The sequence below is a fragment of the Chrysemys picta genome, chromosome 1, assembly GCF_011386835.1.
Source record: "Chrysemys picta bellii isolate R12L10 chromosome 1, ASM1138683v2, whole genome shotgun sequence".
Classification (NCBI taxonomy): domain Eukaryota; kingdom Metazoa; phylum Chordata; order Testudines; family Emydidae; genus Chrysemys; species Chrysemys picta.
The window spans coordinates 92,098,511-92,123,294 of NC_088791.1; the positions used below are offsets into that span (position 1 = coordinate 92,098,511).

The 24,784-nt window shown below is 47.0% G+C and overlaps 1 protein-coding gene across 6 annotated transcripts in view; it reads right to left on the reverse strand.

The window, feature by feature from the left end:
• TEF (TEF transcription factor, PAR bZIP family member) overlaps nucleotides 1–14,484 on the reverse strand; it is an 18,557-nt gene extending 4,073 nt beyond the window's left edge. The window contains exons 1-5 of one of the 6 annotated variants that reach the window (XM_065563207.1): nucleotides 14,072–14,273; nucleotides 4,830–5,156; nucleotides 2,406–2,626; nucleotides 1,406–1,617; nucleotides 677–740 (exon numbers count right to left, since the gene is read on the reverse strand). In XM_065563207.1, coding sequence (XP_065419279.1) covers nucleotides 683–740; nucleotides 1,406–1,617; nucleotides 2,406–2,626; nucleotides 4,830–5,156; nucleotides 14,072–14,174 — 921 coding nt within the window. In that variant the 5' untranslated portion in view covers nucleotides 14,175–14,273 and the 3' untranslated portion in view covers nucleotides 677–682. Of the gene's footprint in view, nucleotides 1–676; nucleotides 741–1,401; nucleotides 1,618–2,405; nucleotides 2,627–4,829; nucleotides 5,157–7,800; nucleotides 10,390–14,071 lie in introns of those variants that run through there. The other 5 variants (XM_065563195.1, XM_005302584.5, XM_005302582.5 and 2 more) reach the window with 5 other exon arrangements.
• Nucleotides 14,485–24,784: the final 10,300 nt, after the last annotated feature.

The following is a 24,784-nucleotide window of genomic DNA, read 5'->3' on the forward strand; positions in this document are numbered from 1 at the left end:
TGCTCCCAAATACAAACACCATCCCCAGACATCTAACCCCACCAGTTCTAACATATTCACTGCCATAAACCTGGGATAAAATACATATGACAATGACTGTCTACATTTGTACCAGACATCTTACTAAAGCTTTCCATTCTTGCAGGTGGAGGAGGCCTCCAACGTTACACAAGAATGCATTTTTCTTTAGCACCATTTATTGTAGGAGCAGCGCTGGAAAGTAATCCATTCTCAGCACCAAGAGGGCAAGTCATGTGCTTGAGAGAAAACCAGCTGGTATGGAGAGACTGCCACCCAAAGAGGTTGTGAGAGAAATTCTTCGTGTTTAGAGTGGGTGTGGCTGCCCCCAGCTTGCTCAAAAGGACCAAGAAATCCCCCACCAACACTTGTACAACTGGGAAGATGCATTAGAGTGGTGGTTTGGGTTTGTTCCCCCCGCCCAAAACACAAAGTGCTGGTGATTCCCAAACGAGATGGACCTAAGGTTTGATCTGATGAGGCCACAGGTGAATGACTCAAGGTTTGGTGGTGCCCTTCTCCTTCACTTCTGAATGAAGAGTCACGTGCTGCATAATTAGTTGTTCAAGAAAAGAAGTCCCCTAACTGTATTAGGGAAAAGGAAGAAGAGAGCGATGCACCCCCTAAAATCCATTGCTGTGAACTCAAAAAGCGTTACCTCACATTAGTAAAGGAGAAGTATGGGGCTCTCTGCCCTGCACCTCATCCTATGGATCTGGGAGCTAGCCAAAGAAAAATGTACAAGTATTGTTTAGAAACAATGTTTTCACTGCACTCTGGTTTACACAAATGCATATTCATCAGAATGTTATCTTCACCTCTGCAGAAGACAGACGGTTCCCAGGCCCAGGTGGTTTCCCTGTTCCTCCTGAACAGGAGCACAGAGCCCTGCACAACGGATGCTGATCAGCTACGTTCCAATATCTAGGAACTGGGAAAGGAACTTTTTTTATGATGCTGTCCCGCAGCACCCAAATGATAAAACTAAGTTTTAAAAGCAAGAGAGAGAGAGAACGAATGGACAGGAGACTTTTGCACTTCAGCTAGCTCTCTTTCCATTTAAAATGGAAATTAGAACAGAAAGCAAAAGCCTTGTCCAACAATCTAATCAGATTCACTTTTATTCCCCTGGATGGATGAATCCATTCTCTTAGATTAGCATCACCAACTGCTCTAGCAGTGTTAACACAAAGCTGTAAAGATGGACACAACCTAGATTCTGGCACCACAAGGGTCAGGAAAGGACCTGACCAAGTTGTGCCATCAGAAGCAGATCTTTGTTATAGATGCACAATGACAAAGCCTCCACACATGTTATTTCTGGGAGTCTCTACAGAAGTCCAAGAGCTAAACAAGGAGCCCTAGCAAGGAAAGAAAGTGTGCTTACAAGGGTCCGTATCTGGTCTCATATTTAGAGACAATGTTCTTGCATTTCCCCACTTCCTTGCGCAGCTCTGCCACCTCTGTCCTGAGGGCAGTGTTCTCCTTCTCCAAGAAGGCTGCTCGGATTGTGATCTGATTCTCTTTCAGTCGCCGAGCATCGCGGGAACGCTTTGCTGCCACGTTGTTCTTCTTTCGCCTTGTCCAATATTTTTCATCCTGTAGGAAAAAAAAAAAAAAAAAAAAGATGCCAATCTGACAGCTCAGTATTTCATATCCAGTGTCAAACAGCTACCTTCCTGCCCTACCACAAGAGTCATCCTATCCAAAAAAAGCCATCCTACTTGCTGTTGGACTTCTTCCTGTAGCTCATGCAGGAAGCTGTTGGGTTGGCTAGGCTCAGATACTAACTGAAGTTTAGGCAACCTGGTACTGGAAGATTGTCTCCTCACAAGAAGCCTATTTAGGATAGTCCAAGGTGGGGTGGGGAACTAAAACCGAGATGAAATTAAACAAAGGGAACATCTCAGCTGGACATCAAGAACAATTTCTTAACAGCTAAGTCTATTAGCCTGTGGAACAGTCTCCCAATGAAAGTGATTAATGTTTCATTGTCCGGGGCATTTAGAACTGGACTAAACAAAAAGCACTGGCAAATGAGAACATGACCATGAAGACTGTATACAGTGTGGGGGGCAAATTTGCATTAGTGAGGAAGAGAAGGGAGGAATGAGCTAAGACAACTTAGTTTTTCCATCCTTTTTTGTGTCTACCATCACAAGTCACTCCTGCCCAACAATTCACTCACTGCTCCAAGTTAACAAAGCAGTAAGGGCCTTTCAGCTGAATAGGAATCAGCCTGCCAACCCTCTTCTGAGAAACATTCTCCACTCAACTCTGTAGGTATGGCACATTGGCCTTGCCCCAAATTTATTTCAACATACAAAAAAAGACCCCCCCACAACCCTGAGTAAAGCCTCATCAGTCTGATATAATAAGTCTGTTACCTTTTGCTCATCTGGGACAAAAACCTTCTTGGCCTTTTTAATCATGGGCTGTGGTTTCAGGTCCTCTTCAGCAAACTTGTGCTTGCGAGGATTGAAAAGCTCACCACCGGGCACGCTGGAGAGCACTAAGTCAGCAGGGTCGGGATTAAAGTTCACATCAATCTCAATGCAGTCTGGATCAACAGGGCTCGGAGTCTCTCTCTCACTCTCTGGGGAGGATTCTAGTAAAAGGCAGTAAACATCACAATAGGAGATCAGCATGACGAAGAAAATAAATCCAGGTACCCATATATGGGCATCTCTGCTCACTGTCCTAGTGTATGCCACATTTATCACTTCTATTTAATAGTCAACTCAGTACTGTACAAGATATCTCTTGCAGGGGATGGAACTAACATCTCAGCCTTACACAGAAATGCTGGATAACCTCCTTCACCATGGAAGAAATGCATGCCCAGAATGAGAGATACAAGAAGATAAAAATGGCAGAAAGATATCAGTTTCTCCCTTGTGCACCTCGCTACATATAAGAAGTATTTGCTCCAACAGAGTTAAATCAGAAATTCAGAGCTCTAGCTCCCTGCCATTTATGGCTCAGAAATTCCCACAGAAGCATGAGCTGGCTTGGAGATTTCTCTCACTCAGCCCACTGAAGACCACACAAAATTTAATTTTCAGCATGAAAAATAGAGGTTTGATAAAAATCCACACATCATGTTCTTCCTTATTTGTTATATGTAAATAGAAGAGTAATAACAGAGGGCCCAGTGTGGAAGAGATGTGTACTGTGACAGAAACAGAATGGTAGCATGACCTTTAAAGACAAGTTAAAAGTCACATTACAGTAACCTTATGTTTATAAACATCTTTCATACAGATGAACTGCAAATTTTAGCACAAAGTGAAATATAGGCAGGGATAAATGAATCTCTTCTTCCACTAATGAAATGCAGCCACATATCTGGGCAGTAAAACATTAGCAACACTACACAAGAGTTTAGGAGAAACAACAAAAAACTATACCCAAAGGATAACATAAAACACATCATATATAAACATGGAGTCCACAAGTGAGCACTTGATGCATGGTTTCTTTCCTCCCTCCTGCTGAAAAACCTTGTATTCCATGTTGTGCATTTGTCTACCAGGTTTGTGGAAAGGGGGTCAGGGTTCAGGCCCTTTCCATAAGGCCTTCTTGCAGGTTCTTTTCTCACAAAAGAGCCATTAAATATGCGCAGTGTTATTGTGTGGAGTTCCCAAATCCAACACTAAACTGAAAAGTGAAGCTCCTCTCCAGATATGCACACCGCTATCTAGGATCAGGTCACGGGTAGCTAAGGTGGAGGCACCAGAAATGTGTTTTATTTTTGTGTGTCTCCTTTCTCATCTCAGGTACTCAAGAGATTTCCAAGCATTCCTTGGAGCGTCAAAACTAAAATATAAAACAGACTCTGTCCAAAAAACGTAGCTGTCACATTTCACAAGCTTTATTATAACATTTCCATAAAGCAAAGTTCATTGGATGTACACTAACTACTAATGGTTTACCTCAACGGACTGAACCACCAAGGTGTTCAAAAGCTTATCTGAACCTATCAAGCCTGCAGATCTTATAGTAACAGATTTTTCCACAAGAATTCAAGGAATTCCAGACTCTTGCTAGGTTAGAAGTACCAATTAGAAAGGCTAAATTTATTGGTATTTCAGATTTTCCAATTCCAACTAGAAACAAAACAGCACAGAAGCAATGTGATTTTTTTTTTTTTTTAAAAGACAGATATTAAAACCTCAAAAAAAGTCCTGCTTCAGTTGTGGGAGAATGTTTGTGCTGGTTCTTATTTTAGCTGGGCTCATTCCCTAGCATCAACATCCACAAGATTTGCAATCAGATACAGTAATGAGAAGTGGCTAAGCGGCAGTGGCACTAAGGCCTTGTCTACACTTAAGGGAAAAGTCGATTTAAGCTATGCAATTTGAGTTACATGAATAGCGTAATTCAAATCAACATAGCTTAGATCTACTTCCCGTGGGGTCCACACTACACAATGTTGACGGGAAACATTCTCCCATCAACTCCCCTTACTTTTCTTGATCAGGTGAAGTACAGGAGTCAACGGGAGAGCGATCAGTGGTCGATTTAGCGGGTCTTCATTGGACCCGCTACATTGACCACCGAAGCGTTGATCGTGCCGCAGCAATAAGTGTAGACAAGCCCTACGTTATTTTGGGAGTGGGAAAGACCTCTTCATAAAGATTAGCAGGAATTTACAGATGAATGTAAATGTATAGGCTAAACACATTTATGCTATTTAAGCTTCTGAAGCTAATCTCAGCAGGGTGGTAATGCTTCTCCCCAGGTTTGAGGCCTCTTTACATATAATAGCAACAGAAACTGTCCATATGGCTTCAAAGTATTTCACCTACCTGTGCCGGAGGCAGCTTCAGATGGTTGGAAAACTACAGTGGAAGATGATGAGGGAGGGGAGGCAGCAGCCGCACTGGCAGGCTCTTTTCCTTCCAGCTCAGCCACAGGCAGGAGCGGGTTCTGGTTCAAGCCTAGGTGAGCAGGGCTAGAAGGGATTCCGTTCTCCAGGAGGAACTCATCCAGATCCATGTACTCCAGGTGGAAAGATTCCCCATCATAAGGGATGGTTTTGTCCCAAATGGGAGGCATGAGGGAGGCAGAGACTGCCATAGTGCTGGCAGCTGCTGCTTCATCCTCCTCAAGTTTTTCCTTCTCCTTTTCTTTATCTAAAAGACAAAAACATAAAGGTCACTGTGTAAAATATGGGTTAGAAGATTAAAGACTAGGTTTAAATAATGGTAAGAGTTCAATACAGACTCCATCAGAGCAAGGAAATTCACTCCTTGACACGTTCTACATCAATTTACTCAGCCCAATCTCCATGTGTAACCCACACTTAACAGTTTGTCGGTCTCCATCTAATAGGTAGGCCACAGAGATTTACAGGTACATTAAAGTCTTGGAGCTAAGAGAGCAGGGTCTTTTAGCATAGAGGTCCTCTGTTTAATCCACACTGCCAACAACCCACCCAGGGGTGGTATAATACACATGCTCCTAAGCACCATGATTCACCGAAGTTTAGATTTGATTATCTTTAGGATTTACAACAGATATTTTGTTTCTCCCAGGCTTTTCCTGGAAGACAGGAAAAGTACATGTGGAAGGGTCAGGTTACAATGGAAACTATTAAGAAGCCTTTGAGGTAACAAGAACGTTTATCCTGAAGGTGGGAGAGAAGTGCAAAGAGGGAAAGATTAGGTACAAGAAGGGGGAGAGGTGGAAATGGGGATTTTCATATTTGATTTGGAAATAACACAAAGTTCATCTACATTAAATGCTAATTGTAACAGTTCAGCTAAGCATTTATAAAAGTATTTGTTCCTGAAAAAATTCAGTGTCCCCACACAGTACTCCCTCTAACATTTTGTTATAGGTCAAAGTACCTATCACACAGTTCCCCAAAAGGGGAGGCTGTAGGAGAACATCTTAGAATTTTCCCCAGAGATTGACAAAATTTTCTGTATAAACTACACTATAGGTCATACACAGGAGAAGCACAGTTGTCTCTATGCTAAGCAAAGCCCATTTCTGACTGAATTCCTGGAAGCGTAGTCAACTGACTGCTGAAGGTCATAGATAAACGGAGTAGAATCTCAGCAAAGAATGAGGCCCATAAGAATTAGAAGACAGCTTTAAATAATGACACTACTTTGTCCATGAAATCACACCTCACTCATACTCAGATCAGGTGCCTACCTCTAGACCTTACTGGACTGAGTACCATTTTGGGGGCAGAAGCACATCCGCTGACTGGTGAAAGCGTGATGGTCAAGACCTGGGATGAGGAGGAATGGCTGCAGAGCAATGAGATTTTTTCAATTTTTGTGAGGTGCTCACTCCCACACAAGAGCACCTGGATGAGAGTTCCTCTTACTTTAGGCAACACAGTGAAGATTGCTCTGTGGAAACCAGGAACCCCAGGTAATTACTGCTTGATGGGATGTTCATCTGGGGTTGGAAGTCTACATACAGGCTATTGTGTGGGAAGTGTATACAGCAGTACAAATTCATGCAGCAAGTGTGATCACAGTATAAATATATACTTGCAAGAATGCTCAGCAATTGTAAACTAAATTTCCTCATGCTGCAATGTAGAAATAGACAGCACCATCATTCTGATTCTGAATAAAACAACAGTCACCAGAATGACACACTCCAGAGAGATGTAAATCCTACTGGATCAGAGGTTGGCTCTTCACTGTTCACATAGGGAAGCCTGGCAAAGAGCACAATGCACAAACCTGAGAACACTGGGCTGTTCCAAAGCAGATGGAATAGATCAGTCAGTAGGGTCAACCACACAGAGAGACCAGGATAGCCTTTTAGCCCTGCTATGATTTTAGAAGATCCTGCATACCAACCCTTAGAAAACCCTACCCCAATTACTCTGGCAGACATTACTTCAAACTACTTCCTTAGCAGGAACAGAATCAAAGTGGAATATGCCTTCGGAAGTCTCAAGGCATGAATGAGATTTCTGTTGAAAAGGACAGCACTGTGATAACAGGGTACCATTGTTACTTCAACCTGCTGTATTTTGCACATTACGTTTAAAAGCATAGAAAGAAATTTATTTCATAGCGAACGAAAAAACCTGGATGAGAAAGTAATTGCTTCACCAGCCAGAGGCTTGGGACTCCTCAACAGCTAGCAGGAACACACATGCTGATAGTAGATCATAGGCTCTTCAGATAGGACTATGTCTTTCTATGCATTTGTTCAGTGCCTAGCATAATAGAGCCAGTCTTGCCTCAGATCTCTGAGTACTAGCATAAGTATATATTAGTGAACCAAATGCAAATGACACCGATGACTTAGTTTTGTAAATCACATTGATTTCGGCTGGAGCTGTAAGGCAACTGGACACTCGCATGCACCAGGTGGCAACGCCTGGAGCAGGGAGCAAAGCCCAGCCCTGGGGCACAGGCCGCGCTGTTCGGGGGAGATTTTTTTGATTGATGTTGCTCTATTTTGCATTGGCAAAAAGCCCCGAGGCTGCAGCCAGACTCCGGGCAGGTCAGTCACCGAGGCCAGAAGTCTTTTCACGGCAGCCCCGACCTGTGGCTAAGGAGGGGGAATCCCCCCCCCCAGCTGCTGCCGCCGCCCGCCAGCAGCCACTGGAGCCCAGGCCGGGGCCCGGCCCTAGCATGCAGCCGGCGAGCGGGGCTGGGTGCAGCGCCGAGCACTCGCGGGCCCCGGCTCAGCTGGACCCGGCCCGGGAACCAGGGAGATGGGACTCGCCCCGCCCCTCGACACGCGCGCTCCGGCCGCTCTCGGGGTCGCGCCGTGCGTGCGCGCTCCCGCCCTCACCGAGGCGCGCGTCCCGCGGAGGATTCTCCATCAGCTTCTTCAGCACTAGCGGGAAGGCTCCCGCCAGGCTCCGCTCCTGCTGCGCGGAGGCGGCCGCCCCTGCGCTCCCCGCTGCTGCCTCCTGGCGCGCGGCGCGGCCGGGCATGCTCCCCGCTGTCCGGCGAGCGGTGTCAACGCCGAGACCCTCGCAGGGGAAGGCTAAGAATTAGGGCTGCGCCAGCAGCTCCCGGAAAGACACCACCAAGGCGCACGCGCCAGCAGCTGACGCCACGAGCCAGCCTCGCCTTATTTCTTTATTCATGAGCGCGAGCTTCCCTCACTTCCCGCCCACAACCCAGGTCGCCTTCTGTGATTGGCTGCGCTGCTCGAGGGAGGCGCTCCCATTGGCCATAGGCGGACACGTTCGGTCGGCGCACCCCAGGAAAGAGCAAGGAAGGAGTGTGATTTATTAGCATGTTAGTCCCGCCCCTTCCAAGCAAAACCGCGCGCGGAGGGAGGGGTGTGAAAACAGCCGCGCGCACACTAGTGCTGCGGCGATCGCAGCAGAGCGCGCGAGCCCAGTCGCTGGAAGGGAGGAGGCACTGGGGCCGGGCTTGGCCAGCTCCGAGTTCTGCAGTTGCGTAGCGGTGCGGGCCGGGAGTCGCGAGCCCATTAGCCGCTGTGCCCGCTCGGGAGGAGAGGGGGCGGGGCTACGGGGCGCGCGCAACGGATCCCCCAGCTTCCCTAATAATCCCTGCCCTTCGCAGGGACGCGGCCCCGCCTACCCCCATCGGCCCCGGCCTCAGAGGAGGCGGGGGGGCCGGATTTGGGAGATCCCAGCTCGGGCTGCTGCCAGCGCTCGGGGGATTTTCCCCACTTGTGTCCCGCTGGCCTCCCCCAGTGCCAGTGCCTCGCGTGTGCACATGCTAAACGACTCCAGGCTGCGACGTGCCTGGTTTCAGGCACACAGCCTCTGTCTACACTAGAGGTCGCACTACTTCAGCTTCACTCCGGGTTGGCCCCAGCAGGCTGATAGCGGGTCACCTTACCAGTGAGGACAAGGCTGATCACATGATACGGGCTCCGCTTGTATGCAGCTGCTAAATGTCAGCAAAACACCCTAGCAATACATTAATTTCTTCCTCTTTCCTTTTCCCTTCCCGCCCTCTGCTTCTCCCCAGCAGTGGTATCATTTCGTGGTTCCATTTTATCTTTATTATGTTAGTGCTGAGAGGCCAACCAAGAACCCTTCCCTGCTGTTCTAGGCACTGTACAAACATAGCGTCTATCTGTCTGTTGCCAAAGAGATCATGTCATCACAGTGAAAAAATGTGAAATCAGACTCAGCCCCCTTCTTCCTTCATGGGTCTGATGAAGTGATGTGTATGATCATTCTCCTGGCACAAAAGTCATCTATCATTTTTGCTTGACCAGCACCTGCTCTACTTCTTGGAGAAGATTTTCAAAAGAACACAATCGGGGCAGAGTTTCAAGAGAGCTCAGCGAGCTAGGAGCTGAGCTCTTGAAATCTGGCTGCCAGTATCACAATAGTACCTGCTGGATGCACCATTCTTTTGAAAATCTTGCCCCAATAGTAGGCAATGAGCATTTGAAAGTCTGGCCATGAGTACTTTGGGAAATCTATTCCTTATTTTTCCATCCAGGGAATATTGCTGAGTAAAGATGTGTGTGGAGATTCCATCTCTTTAGCTTTTTTTGTTCTTAGGGGGGAGAGTAGGGAAGATAAGTAAAATCTAGTGATAAATGTTTTAGATTAATGGGAACCATAGTGTACACCTCTACCCCGATATAACGCTGTCCTCGGGAGCCAAAAAAAAAAAAAAAAATCTTACCGCGTTATAGATGGAACTGTGTTATATTGAACTTGCTTTGATCCTCCAGAGTGCGCAGCCCTGCCCCCGAGCACTGCTTTACCACATTATATCTGAATTCGTGTTATATCAGATCACAGGTATATTGACAGGCATAAGGAAACTAGGTGAAAGGCAATGTAAAGAGGCAGAGCACTCTATAGTACTACCATTCTGCTTAAATTCAAATATCATCATGCAAACAAACATTCTCTATGGCCAACATCGGGGGAGATCAAATCTAACACAACCTCCAGATAGGATACTATGTGACATAGATATGATCTCATCCTGTCCTGCATCATGACAATAGCAGCTGTGTGTCCTATGTGATGTCAAACCCCTAGGAGAAGGAAGAAACTTTGAGGTTGTTTCCAGCCCTCAAACAAACAAGGAAAATGGTGCTCGATTTAGAAGTGCAGACCCAATATAACTATACTGGTGAAGTTGGTGAGAAACTACCCAGAGTTACAATCTGCCATTGGCAGGGTGTGGATGGGGTGATCTATGAGTTTTTGTTTTTCCTATCTTGTCTTTACCAATTTCCCACTGCTGTTCCTGCTGAATGTTTCTTGTATCACTCAAATACATACATGACACTTGCCACCTAAATGCATAAGTGGAGGGACTACATCCTGCAATCTTCCATTTCAAAAAACACAGATCTCTACCCAGCCAGGCGTTAAAGGAGTATCTCCAGTAGCTCAGCTAGCAAAGCTGATAAGCACATAGATAAGAGTTTCAGAGTAGCAGCCGTGTTAGTCTGTATCCGCAAAAAGAAGAACAGGAGTACTTGTGGCACCTTAGAGACTAACAAATTTATTAGAGCATAAGCTTTCGTGGACTACAGCCCACTTCTTGCATCCGAAGAAGTGGGCTGTAGTCCACGAAAGCTTATGCTCTAATAAATTTGTTAGTCTCTAAGGTGCCACAAGTACTCCTGTTCTTCTTTTTGCGAATACAGACTAACACGGCTGCTACTCTGAAACCTGTCTTTTACTTGACAGTAAAAGTGCCACACACATCGGCAGTGATGAATAAATAATATATTCTAACCAGTGGAGGAACCAGTACTTGTCACTGGTTACAGTCCTCATATCTGCTTCCCACCATTTTGTTCAAGACTGCAGTTTCCCTGGCAAGGCTGGTTTTATGATCTGTAAGGAATCTAAACTACAGTACTGAGGCAGTGATTTAGACCAACAGTGTCTCCCTCACCTCTAGGCCCCAAAAGTGGAAGCTGGTTTGGTGGCGGTGCAGTGCTTGTGCCTAAGGCTGACCTTGTTCCCTGACTTACTCCCAGATGAGTTTAGCAGATGCTGAACATTAGGATTAGCTTTGTACAGTCATAGGCATGTGGCTGTGCACAGGAAGTGTTTGTTTTACACAAAGATGATTTTTTGCATAGGCCTTAACAGGAGTTTGCAGGGAGCTTCTTGTGGGATCCTGCACAATGCACTCTGCTGGCTCTTCCTCAGACAGTGATATGAGAGGCTGGTTTGGGAACTCTTCCTGGGATTAGACACTCAGAGTCTAGTCACCAATGGAATAAAGTGGATGGGTGCAGTAGGTCACTGGAAACTGCAACATCAGCTGCACCCTCCTGCTTTATTTAGATTTTGCAAATGTAATTGTCAGTTTCTCTTTAGCTCTCGTTGTTAGGATATAGATATTCAGGTCTGTCTGTAAAGGCCTATACTTTAAGAATTTAGGTGTATTATCACTTAGCTAGTTATAGAGGTATAAAAGAAAGAATCAAAATCACTGTCTGTCTGTTAAAGGGCCTTCTCATACTGTGACAGTCTGAGGCTCTGTTCTTAGGGTAAGTAAGGCCTTCGGCTATGCAGCAGAGATAGCCATAAGCTGAGAAGTGAACGGTCACATCCTCACATTCTAAACGAGTCACATGGAAATAAGGTGCTATTGGGCTGTTAGGAATATCAGGACAGAATTGTATTCTTATCACCTCCAGAGAAAGGAAAGAGCCTAGAACATGTAAAAGGAAATTTAGTTTGATAGTTTTCTGTCTGGCAAAAACTTATCAATAGACACAGCTGGAAAACCCTTATGTCTGTATAGATGTAGTTGTGAAATCCTCACTTCTGTATTGTTTTGTATGTTTATTTGCATGGTCTCTGGTTCTGTAATTGTTTCTGTCTGCTGTATAATTAATTTTGTTGGGTGTAAACAATTAAGGTGGTGGAATATAATTGGTTAAATAACCATGTTACAGTATGTTAGGATTGGTTAGTTAAATTTCAGTAAAGTGATTGGTTAAGGTATAGCTAAGCAGAACTCAAGTTTTACTATATAGTCTGCAGTCAATCAGGAAGTAAGGGGGGGAATGGGAACAGGGATGGCTCTGGGTGTCAGAGCTGGGAAGGGGGACACTGAGGAAGGAAACTGGAATCATGCTTGCTGGAAGTTCACCCCAATAAATGTTTGCGCCTTTGGACTTCAGGTATTGTTGCTCTCTGTTCATGCGAGAAGGACCAGGGAATTGAGAGGGTGAAGGAATAAGCCCCCTAACATTGGTACTAAGAATTGGAACACGCAAGATGGGAATCCTGAGGGGGCTTAGCTTTTACACTGGGAAGCTTGTGATGTGGAATTCAGCTCCAAAGGGGATGAGGAGAAGCACAGCTCTGATGTGGCGGGAGGATATGTAATAAGGAGCCGATGACCAGGTAGAGTGTATGTGTGCAATCAGCACCACTAGGAGAGTTGCGGCAGGATAGCAGAGTGTATGTAAAATGGAGAAGGGGTGTGTATGTGTGATGACAGACCTGGTCCCTGAAAAAGGGGGTTGGAGAGGCTGGCTCTGGCAGGGAGGTGTACTAAGAGGGAACTAACTAAAAGAGACTTCGGGAATGTGCAGGGAGGTCCCCAGGCAAAGGGAGGGAGTTGTCATGGTACCATACCCCCATGCAGCCAAAGAAAGTCATGTCCAATTAAGACTAAATGCTTCCCTCCAATAATCATAACAATCAATAATCCAATTTCCTCTCTAGCCCCATCAACAAATTCTTCCCAGTTCTCCTAGGTTAGATGGATTCCAACCAGTTGCTTCACTCTGCTGAATCTGGATACCAAGGATCTAAGGAATTTTAATCCAACCTTGGCCAGAGCAACATCCAGGACTTGCACTAGTGACTCTGCTTTCCTTGCTCTGCCACAACTGCACCCACCCCTCTCAGTCAGCTTTTCACCATGGCACTGGATATCTCAGAAACACGTCCAGGACCAGCCATCCAGCTCCATATTATATAACAGTCTGGTTATTGTACAGGGTCCCAGCAAGGGAGGGAGTGAATTTACAGGCAACAACAGAAGGACTGTGCTACAGGGACTTGACAAAATGAATCCAATCAGAGAGGTGGGGAGCTACATTAATCCTTTCGTCATCACCCATCTTCCTAATGCCATAGGTCCTCTTGTCTCTAATTAAATTTTCAGCTGCCTTTATTCTGTGCCATAAGCCACTTACTACCAGCGTCCCCGCCCCCACTTATATCCCATTAGCCTCTCTCCTGGGCTATGAGAGTCTTTCATTAATGCCTTTTCTGGTGCACCTCTCCTGTACCATGTTAGCCCCTTTTGCTGCCACAGAACCATATCTGTGTCCTGGCAGCAGTTTCCGGAGAACATATAGCTCAGTGAACCTCAGTCTGCGAGGTAAGGAGGCACATGTCCAAACATGACTGAGGTGTGCCGTGGCATTTCCACGTGCACTCCCACCCAGAACGCTGCTCAGGCAGGAAAGAGTTAAAACAACCACAAAGCAGCCTGCAAGGGAGTGCAACTATCCCAGCTGAAAATGGAAAGGTCCCTGGGTGTAACGATTCCCCAATCCTTGGAGTGTATCAAGAAAGGGTGACTTGATCTATCCTGCACTGCTCCGGGAAGGACAAGAGTTTGCACTAGGGGACCTACTAGGTTTTTTGCATCTGGTTTGTGCGGGACTGTACTAGGAACACAGCAAGAGGGAAAGCCCAGAAAAGAAGAGGCTACGTGTTCAGAGGGTGGGACATCGGTCTTGCTCCCTGCCCAGCTTTACATTAGTAACCCTCTGCCGCAGCAGAGGCAAAGTTTGCCCCACAAACATCCAACCCCCTGGGTGACTCGTTCCCACCGTGGACCCCTGGGGGATGGGGGCAGCAGCAGCAACACCCGGAGGCTCGGCGGTTCTTGTGAAACGGGACAAACAGGGCAGAGGCTCGGCCCGGGGCGAGATGCGGGGGGGGTCACCTGCGCCTATTGCGGCGCAAAGCCCGCCAGAGTCGCTGGGAGCAGAGCCCCAAAGGCTCGGCAGCCAAGCCCCTTTCCTAGGGCTGGGGATCAGTCTTACCAGCACCCCCCACCCCCAGGGGAGCGCAGCCAAGCGCCGGGGGGAGCCAGGCAGGGAGGGGACCCCCGCCTACCTGAGCGCGTGTCGGCCCAGGGCAAGGAGTACTCCAGCAGGGACTTCAGCACTTCGGGAAAGTCCATGGCAGGCGGGACGCCGAGGTTGTCGCAGCCGGACATGCCGTGTCCTGGCGGGGCCCGGGGGATGCAGAGCGCAGATGGCTCTAATGGGAGTCACGAGAGAAGTTGCGGCCGTGCCCGGCGCGGGATTGGCTGGGCAGATGAGAGCAGCAGCCAGTCCCAAGCCGACCCTGCCCAGCCCGCCTCCGAGCCGCGTCCTCGTTCCCGCTCCCCGCCCTCCTGGCCGCTGGTGGAAATGGCCTCCTGACTGGCTGGGCCGGGGCCGCCTGGCAGGATTGGCTGATAGGACCCGCCGCAGCCAACCAGGCTGCAAAGAACTGGGCCTGTTACCTAACTTTGGGAAAGAAGTCAGCCGCTGCTTGGAAAGATGTTCGGACAAGTAATACACACACTGAGAGCCAGTCACACACACTGAGTGCAAACACACACACAGAGGCAGGTCATCACAGGCACTGAGAGCAAACACACACAGTGGGAAAACATGCACTGAAACTACAGTCACACACACTGAGACAGAAAGTCAAACATACACACTGATTAAACACACACTGAGAGCAAACGCAGTCACACACAGAGAGACAGTGGAGCAGACACTCAGCACACACATCTGCTAACAAACACACTCAGAGCATATGCACACAGATACAGCACGCAAACACACTGACAGCAAACACACATACTGAGAGCACACATACATTGACAGCAGACACACAGAGACACAGCAAATACACACTATGAGAGACAGAGCACACGGACAACAAACAGGCAGCAAATACACACAGTCACACACACAAGAGCATACATTACACACTATCAGCAAATGCACACAGAGACACAAACAGTAAATGCACACACTGAGCCACATGCCCACTGACATCATACATACAGACTGACGGCAAATACACACATGGATCCAAATACACATACACATCGAGACCACAGATCCAGCAAAAACTCACATTGAAACACACACATTGAGAGGCACTCAAACACTGATAGCAGACACACGTACTAATACCATACAAACACACACAGAGACACTAAATGTGTATGTCTCCATCTTTCAGTTTGTAGGCTCTTTGAAACTGTCTTCATATGTTGTACAATGTACACTGTCTATACTTAATAAGCTATTACCTATAATAATGTAAGACATTTTTCTTAGTAATCTTACCAACCACAATTTTGGCCAAGTTTGCATCCCCAAAAATGTAGAATTTGACTTCAAAAGTGCCACAATTTTTTTCAGAGATAAAATGGGAACCTGAGCTGCCTCATCCCTGAATGCTGATTTTATGGGCACTAAGGTCCTGATCCTGTGAACATTTACTCACGTGAGTAGCCTGCTGACTTCAGTGAAACTGCTCACATCTGTGAGGTTTAGCTTAAGGGCTTTGCTTTACTGGGGTCCAGATTCTTGAAAATTGATTTTTTTTTTTGTTCTCCAATAATAATATGTTTCTTTTCAGAGTGATAATGAACTGGGTTAGATTTATTTAGATATATAACAAAAAAGTGTGGGGGGAAGTGCTTTTTCTGGACTCAAGGGTTGAGATTTTGAAAGGAGATTAGGGGTGCTGTGGAGCTAAATACCCTAATCGGCTTTGAAAATTTCAATTGAGGTGCCTTTGACATTATTCTTAATTAAAATTTAATGACGTAAAACCTTAGCAGCTTCCCCAAAACCAGAAAATAACCAGCCAGCCAACCAGTCAAACAACACACTGCAAATACACCATCACAGCTACAAATACTGGCCTTTATTGTGCCCCTTTCCTGCCAAAAGGCCAGAGGGAAGGAGAGAGGCTTTGTGGAATTCCCTGAAGGACACAGTTTCTGGCTCTTTTGATTCAGCAGAAGGGGAGTCAGCATTCCTCCATGGAGTACAACCTGCCAGCAGCCCCTTCTTTTATATTGACACAGCCCCAGCTCAAGAGCCTCCACTGATCACAGCTGTTACGGTATGGTACAGGGAGACTCTCTCTCAAGAAGGTTGCCCATGTTCTTTTCTGACACTTACCAGCTGTGGTTCCAAACCTTGTCTATCTTGGTTGCTTAAGGCAAGTGGAGTAGCTGTGGGGGCCATTCATTATTATCAGGCATTATTCATGTCTGTTTAACAAAGGGAGGAGACAGACTATCCTCAAATATGTGGAGTCCTGCCCCTCCTCGGGGACCCATTTATTGACACTGGCATGCTTGCCGGTTATCACCAAGTCTAACTTATTCCCTTTCAAAGAAAGTGATTGAGCAGGTAGTGGCTAGTCAGTTCCAGGTGCACTTTTACACCCAGTGACATCCTGGGTTGATTCCACATGGGCTACAACCTCTCTTTGAAGGTGAAACTACACTGGTCAGGGACAGGAATGGTTTTTTATTTGTTTTTGATTGGCTATAGCTAGTCATTTGGGGGATAGATGACTTCTCAGTAATTTATGGAACAAATGCCCGTGGGTTATTGCTTCAGCAAAAGAAGGAAGTTGCTGGTGTCTGAAATTGCCATCCCGTGGTTTGAGCCATTAATAGAAAACAGGGGCTGTTCTGTGGTAATGGATATTTATGTGATATTCACTAAAGGTCTAATAAGTAGTATCCCCCACCATGTGTTCATCATATAAATGAGGCCTCTTGCCAAGACTATGTCGTTCATGCCTCATCGACCATGTAAATGTAGTCCCTGCCCTGGAGAAATGCTTGGCTGATTTCAGAAGAAGGATGTATCAAGCTGTCTTGTTTTCAAGGCCTGCGGTATCAAAAATCATGGCAGTGGGAACTCATAGTAACAGGTTCTCTCTTCCTTTGTGCCCCTGCTGTTGAGGGGGCTTGCTCTGGGATAGTGAATGATGTTTAAAACACTGGCTCTATCTTTGTCCATGGTAAGCTGTGTGTCAGACATCGTAATAAAGTGTTTATTTCAGATGCACAGTTTGTCCTGGTCGCATCTTTATCTATTTTGCATTGACCTTGCAGGCCCTCATGCTCCCGTGCGGTTTATTATTGTAATTCCATCTGAGTGGAGCTCTCAGCAGGGCTTCTCCATCATTCACAACTTGTTCAGCCTCTGGAAGCATGTTTGCTCACCGGTTTGAACAACCAGGATCAAATTACGCCTGCCATGCATTCTTTATATTGGCTGTACATAGATGTAACTTAATTTTAAACGGGTACTCCTGGGTTTTAAAGCCCTCTGTGGTGTAGGCTTGAGTTACATGCAAAACCATTCCCCTAAGCCTCATCGGGACAGGTATCTGATCACACACACCACCTGCTGTGAGGTAATCAGCCTGTTAATCTTGCCTTTTAAATTTGTATGCAATGGTGGCATGACTGCACTGGGCCCTAACATGTGGAATATTCTTCCCCGGACATCTATCTTAGTACATCTCTTCCCACTGTTACAGCTTTCACCGCAAAGTTGGCTTTTCATATAAAACTAATGGCGAATACATATTTGTTTCCTTTACAACCCATTCCTACTCTGAGCTAGGTCCTTTTTCCCAGTAGCAACTAATTAATTGCTTTATTAATTCTACATTTTAAGAAGGTATTTTTCTATAGAGTTTTATTGCATGTTGGAATGGCTTAAAGCGTACAGCAGAGCATCCTGAGTGCAGTTATTATTAATGCTTCTTCTATCTCTCCGCCTCTGTGTGGGCGAGGCAAAACTCTGTTCAAATTAACTTGGTTATCCAGTAGCTTGTCTCCTCTAGTAAACAGATGCTATTTTTTCTTCAGCTGAGACAACTGATTTTTGCAGCATCGTCATTTGCTTTGGAATGTCACAATTGCTCTCACAGAGACTTCGCATCATTCTGCCGTGTGTCCTGTGGATCAAGATGACTCATAGCGTTCTCCATCAAGGCTCCAAGCCCTGAGGGTGGAAAAACCCAGCACTGGCAGTTGGCCCCACTTTCCCATTAGAAAAGTTTGTTGGAGGCCAGGCAATGACCTTTCCACGTAACTCATCCACATATTTCTTCTTTTCTTTGTCTAAACCAGAAATTGGGCGAGGTAGTCAATTGAAGTCAATGGGAGTTTTGCCTACTTCCTTCAGAGGACTGAACTTGCCTTCTTTGGGGATTTTTGATAAGAGCCACCTTCTCTGCTGATGACCTAAATTTCACCACAACCTTTTGAAAAAGCATGTTTGTGCCATATCCCAGCTCCCCCTTTACTGGTGGCCTTTATCCAACCCATTGCAGCAGGGGCGCTGGAACAATTTTTATAGTGTGGGTGCTGAAAGCCATTGAACAAAACTAAACCCTGTATATGATGGAAACCACTTCAAGCCAGAGGGTGCTGCCACACCCCAGCACCCCTACTTCCAGCACCCCTGAATTACAGTAGTTCATGAAGTAAGAGAGAGCTGGAGATCAGAAGTGAGGGGCATTTGGCAGAACTGTATCGGACCTCAGGACTGCAACACCAGGGGAAGCTGAGGCTCAGGCTTGAAGTGCATAGGCAGTAGGGTTGCCAATTTGGGTTGAATGTATTCCTGGGAGGGCTGTCACGCAATTAAAAAAATTAATCACGATTAATCGCCCTGTTAAACAATAATAGAATACCATTTATTTAAATATTTTTGGATGTTTTCTACATTTTCAAATATATTGATTTCAATTACAATACAGAATACAAAGTGTACAGTGCTCACTTTATATTTATTTTTGATTACAAATATTTGCACTGTAAAAAACAAGAAATTGTAATTTTCAATTCACCTAACACTATAGTGTAGTGCAATCTCTTTATAATTAAAGTTGAACGTACAAACGTAGAATTATGTATAAAAAAACCTGCATTCAAAAACAAAACAATGTAAAACTTTAGAGCCTATAAGTCCACTCAGTCCTACGTCTTGTTCAGCCAATCACTCAGACAAACAAGTTTGTTTATATTTGCAGGAGATAATGCTGCCCACTTCTTGTTTACAGTGTCAACTGAAAGGGAGAAAAGGCGTTTGCATGGCACTGTTGTAGCAAGATATTTATGTGCCAGATGTGCTAAAGATTCATATGTCTCTTCGTGCTTCAACCACCGTTCCAGAGGACATGGGTCCATGCTGATGACGGGTTCTGCTCGATAACGATCCAAAACAGTGCGGACTGATGCCTGTTCAATTTCATCATCTGAGTCAGATGCGATCTGCAGAAGGTTGATATTTTTTTTTTGGTAGTTTGGGTTCTGTAGTTTCCGCATCAGAGCATTGCTCTTTTTAAGACTTCTGTGAGCATGCTCCACACCTCATCCCTTTCAGATTTTGGAAGGCACTTCAGATTCTTAAACCGTGGGACGAGTGCTGTAGCTATCTTTAGAAATCTCACATTGGGACCTTCTTTGAGTTTTGTCAAATCTGCTGTCAAAGGGTTCTTAAAACAAACAACATGTGCTGAGTCATCATCCGAGACTGCTATAACATGAAATCTATGGCAGAATGCGAGTAAAACAGAGCGGGAGACACAATTCTCCCCCAAGGAGTTCAGTCACTAAGTAATTAATGTATTTTTTTTTTAATGAGCATCATCAGCATGGAAGCATGTCCTCTGGAATGGTGACTGAAGCATAAAGGGGCATACGAATGTTTAGCATATCTGGCACATAAATACTTTGCAATGCCGGCTACAAAAGTGCCATGCGAACGCCTGTTCACACTTTCACGATAAAGAGATTGCACTACAGTATTTGTATGAGGTGAATTGAAAAATACTATTTCTTTTATCATTTTAAGTGCAAATATTTGCAATAAAAATATAAAGTGAGCACTGTACACTTTGTATTCTCTGTTGTAATTGAAATAAATATATTTAAAAATTGAAAAAAAATCCAAAAATATTTAATAAATTTCAATTGGTATTCTACTGTTTAATAGTGCAATTAATCGTGATTAATTTTTTTGAGTTAATCACGTGAGTTAACTGCAATTAATCGACAGCCCCAATTCCTGGCAGTGTCATCACATTACAATCTTTAATTCCTGGAGACTCCAGGACAATCCTGGAGGGTTGGCGACCCATATTGGTAGAGCTGCGGAGCTCAGTACTTGTGGGGGCTGGTGAGATAGCTGCCACATAAACCTGAAGTGCAATGCCCACGTTGTGCTGCCCTCCAGTACCTTTGTAGGGACATAATTTCAGCCTATCCCTAGCAGCTGACTGCCCCCCACCCTAAATTACCTGGGTGATGATATTGCTCATTATAGACAAATATCACCATAGATTGGAGGATCTTTCATTCAAGTATCATACAGGATGTGATTTTTTTTTTAAAGGGAAAATAGATATCAAAGGGGGGTGGATGGCTCAGAGGTCTGAGAATGGGAGTGGAGTTTTTCCACAAGTAGACGACTAGTGACCCAGTTCAGTGACTGTGAAATGAGTCAATGAAACAGGAGTAGATTACTGTATACTAGGGAATTTTCAGTGCATGGTAGTCGGGTCCACACGGACAATTAGTGTGTGGCACACTAGTGTGCTGTGCATTTATACCCCAGCTTGCCACGCACTAACAGTTCATCTAGATGAGCTCTTAGGTACGTGCCCACATGGCAAAAGCCCCATGATTACTGGCACTAGTTCTCAGCATAGAAGCCAAGGATTGAATAGGCCTGTAACAGGGGACCTCTCCCATAGGGGCTTGAGTGCCTAAAGCTAGCCAACCCTGATTTTGAAGGAGCCACCCCTGGGTTGGATCAGGTGGTTCCACTATCAGAGCAGCAGGAAGCTAGAGAGAGAGAGAGAAAAGCTGTAGCAAGAGCACTGAGAGAGTTGGTGAGACTGCCAGAGGCAGGAAGCTGTGGGAGAGACACCCTGAGGCCAGAATTCAATGCTGGCAGGGTAGCGTTGCTTTCAATTTTCGTTTGCTGAACTAACAAAATGGAAGAGGACTAAAAACCTGGCCAGAAGTGCCTGGCAGGGCCGGCTCTGGCTTTTTTGCCGCCCCAGGCAAAAAAAGCCTCCCGCCGCCCCCGGGAGCGCGGCAGGAGAGGGCGCCGAGTCTGGCCGCGGGCCACTCTCCCCGACCGGCCGGAGCGCCGGGGGGAGGGCGGCGAGCCCGCCGCGGTTCCGCTGGCGGCCTGAGCCCCGGGAGGAGAGCAGAGAGCCCGACCGGGGCTCCGCTCTCCTCGGCATCCAGAGCGCCGGGAGTAGGGCGGAGAGCCCGGCCAGGGCTCCGCTCTCCTTGGCGGCCAGAGCGCCGGGGGGAGGGCGGAGAGCCCAGCCGGGGCTCCACTCTCCTCGGCGGCCAGAGCGCCGGGAGGAGGGCGGAAAGCCCGCTGCGGCTCCGCTCTCCCCGGCGGCCAGAGTGCTGGGGGGAGGGCGGCGAGCCCGCCGCAGCGCCATGGGAGGGTGGCGAGCCCGCTGCGGCTCCGCTCTCCCCGGCGGCCGGAGCGCTGCAGGGAGGGCAGTGAGCCCACCGCGGCTCCGCTCTCGCCGGTGGCCAGAGCCAGAGCACCGCACCACGCCGCCCCCCTCCAGGTGCTGCCCCAAGCACAAGCCTGGTGGGCTGGTGCCTGGGGACTGAAGCCTGATAAGAAGCTGGTGAGACTGTCCCTTTGATGTGGAAGTTATGGGAGAGTCCTGAAAGGGGGAGGAATTGTTAGCAGGGCAATGTCCAGGCACCCCTGGCCATGAGGGAGTGCCCAGGAGGCAGGTGACCCTTACTCTGAACTTCCTCTGTATTTCTGGGAGCAGTCATGGCAGGGTAGTCTGTGGGGGATTACCCACTGGCACTGTGCGTGCTGCCCCTATGTTATGGCTACAGAATTTGATGCCCCCAGCAATCAATCTCACCCCTTTTCACCAGCACTAAAGAAACATCTCCTCAAGTTGGGAGCTAAGGGAGACCTCCCACCTCAGTGCTTCAGCCAGCGGAAAGGCCCGGCCTAATTAATCAAAGTGCTCCTGTCACAGCAGCCACGGGAGAGAGAATTAGAGTTAATACCCAGCAGCAGGTCTCTGAAGAGCTCCAGGGAGGTGTGCCTGGTGTCAGCAGCAGCTTGACTGCTTCTCCTTAATCCCTTCCCTTGATCACTGGGCACAGCATGGTGTGGGTGTTCAGTTTCAGCTCAGCTCCCTTGAGACAGGGAGGGAAGGGCAACCTCGTTATTTGAAGGAGGAAGGGAAGGGGGAGGCACTCCCTTACTTTAGCAGGGAAAGAAGCAGGTATGGTTTTCGCTTATGTGGGCAGAAAATGCTCCCCTCAGACATCCTCCTGCAATGATTAGAGCAGCATTCCAGGTATCCTAGGTTGGCATCACTGTGACCAGTATCCCTGTAGCCCCAGCAAGGAGTTGCTGTGATCAGTAATTTGAGCACCCAGCTTGGCACCCCTGTAATCGTCATCAGCATGTGGGAGCCTGCAGCTCTTCCTCTAAAATCACTACAGTCTCCATGGGTTTAGCCTGCCGTCCCCAGTCCCAGCCTAAATGGAACCAAACTGCACATGGGCAACATTCATAAGTCCCAGCAGCATGTCCTTGGCACCTTCCTTCCCTTCCCCCAAACTGTGTAAAGCCAGCAGGCCTTACTTATGGAGCCCTGTGTTGGACGAGCAACTGATTTTGGTGCTGGGGAGAGGAATCACCTGGGGAGAGGAGGCACCTCCTGCCTGAGGCAGAAGAAATTCCTTTCACACCTGTCTGTGCCAAAAACTAATTAGCTTTGCTTCAAGTCAAAATTGTGCCCCCTCCCCCTCTGGGAGAGCTCACGTGGCAGCTGGCTTCACCACAGCTCTGCACGCACATGGCCATCCCTTGTGAGCTGCCACCCCCTGGGAACCAAAGAGAGTGGGCGGGGAACATGAGCAAGCTTGCTGGGGCCAGAGTGTCACCACAAGTGCTCTTTCCTGCCAGGCACACACAGGCAGATCTTGGGCTGTGTCTGTATTTCTTCAGTTGTTATGAAACATCTGGGTGCCCGAGTGGAGCCAAACTTAAGAAGTGCCAAAGGTGAATTCTCACAAGGAGCCCTTTGCTTGTAGCACCCCTGCTAGTGACCAGTGCTTGCAAACTACATAGATGCACTAAACCAGTGATACACAGACCTCAGTGGTTCAGGAGCCAAATTAGCAATCAACATTACCCAAAAGAGCCAGAGTAGTGTGAATTGTTTCATCCACTATAGTACTATACGTTCATATTAAAACAGTATGACAGGGGAAATAATTATATATAATTCTCCACAGCAAAATGACCAAGTATTATTATTTTATCAGCTACAATTGGTTAATAACATAGTAAAAGCATCCTGATTGGTTAATGAATTAGATTGCTCAATAATTAAATAACAGTATTAATATGTGGTGCAAAGAGCCACTTCCAGCTTACAAGCCTCAGTCTGAGTATCACTGCACTAAACTGAGTCCTGGTCTACACTACACATTTAGGTCAACATAAGGCAGCTTATGTCAACCTAACTATGTCAGTGTGCACACTACAGCCTTGCTCCCGCTGATGTGCCTGCCTCACTACACCGACATAACTCCACCTCCACGAGAGGCTTATGGCAGTGTAGTTAGGGCCATGCAGTGTCTGCGTAGACACTGCATTACTTACATCGGCTGTCCGCTGTCATTCTTGTCAATTTAACAACTCCAGCATAGAGCTGTGAAATTGACAAAGTTCTCCCTGCTCCCAGCCAGGCTGCTCCCCAAGGCTCCTGGCTCCCTGCTGGGGGCCTGGGCAGCTGCCCTGCTCCTGGCAGTGAGCACAAAGCTGGGAGGGCTGACCGGTTCCCAGCAGGGAGCGGAGGGAGGGGCAGACGGGTTCCCGGTGGGGAGCATGGAACAGAGAGCAGGCAGGGTGGGGGGGGGGGGAGAAGAGAACTGGCAGGGAGCAGAGAGCCAGAAGCCAGTGGGGCAGCCGGGCTCCCAGTAGGGAGCTGGTGAGCAGAGGTGAGACACCAGACTCTCAGCTCTCCACACTGCCCCTCCTAGGTTGGTAGAAGTGCTTCTGCAGTGGTTTTATATATGGAGATATACCTATCTCATAGAACTGGAAGGGACCTTGAAAGGTCATAGAGTCCAGCCCCCTGCCTTCACTAACAGGACCAAGTACTGATTTTTGCCCCAGATCCCTAAGTGGCCCCCTCAAGGATTGAACTCACCACTGTTTTTAGTGTAGACATGTCCTACTATATTTAAAGGAGAATGGAAGGAGTGAAAATCGTTAATCTCATAGGGAGCAGCAGAAGCCTTCGGGGTGGGGAGACAAGGAGGGCAGTTGACACTGATTCCCTCAGGGCAGCTCTTTGTACTTCCTCTAAAAATAAGTGAGACCAGCAGTGAAATTAAGAAGATAAGTTATGTTACAGCAGAGACATGCTGGGTAAGGTAATATCTTTTTCTGGACCAACTTCTGTTGATGAAAGACAAGCTTTGGAGCTCTTCTTCACATCTTACGTTACAGCGGACATTTCCCTAGCAGCACCTTTCACCCCTCCCCATCCCAAAGCACTTTACAGACTGAATCACTCACCCACCACTGAAATGTAGGGGCCTCTGGGGTGATGTGCCCTGGAGCAATGCAAATGAGAAGAGCAAGGGAAGAACACTATGTGACTGAAACTGTCTGTGTGTGTGTCAGGCGGGGGTAGGGAGAATGTATGTCAGAAGGACATAATTACCCAAACTGGAATTTAGATAGAGGTAACACT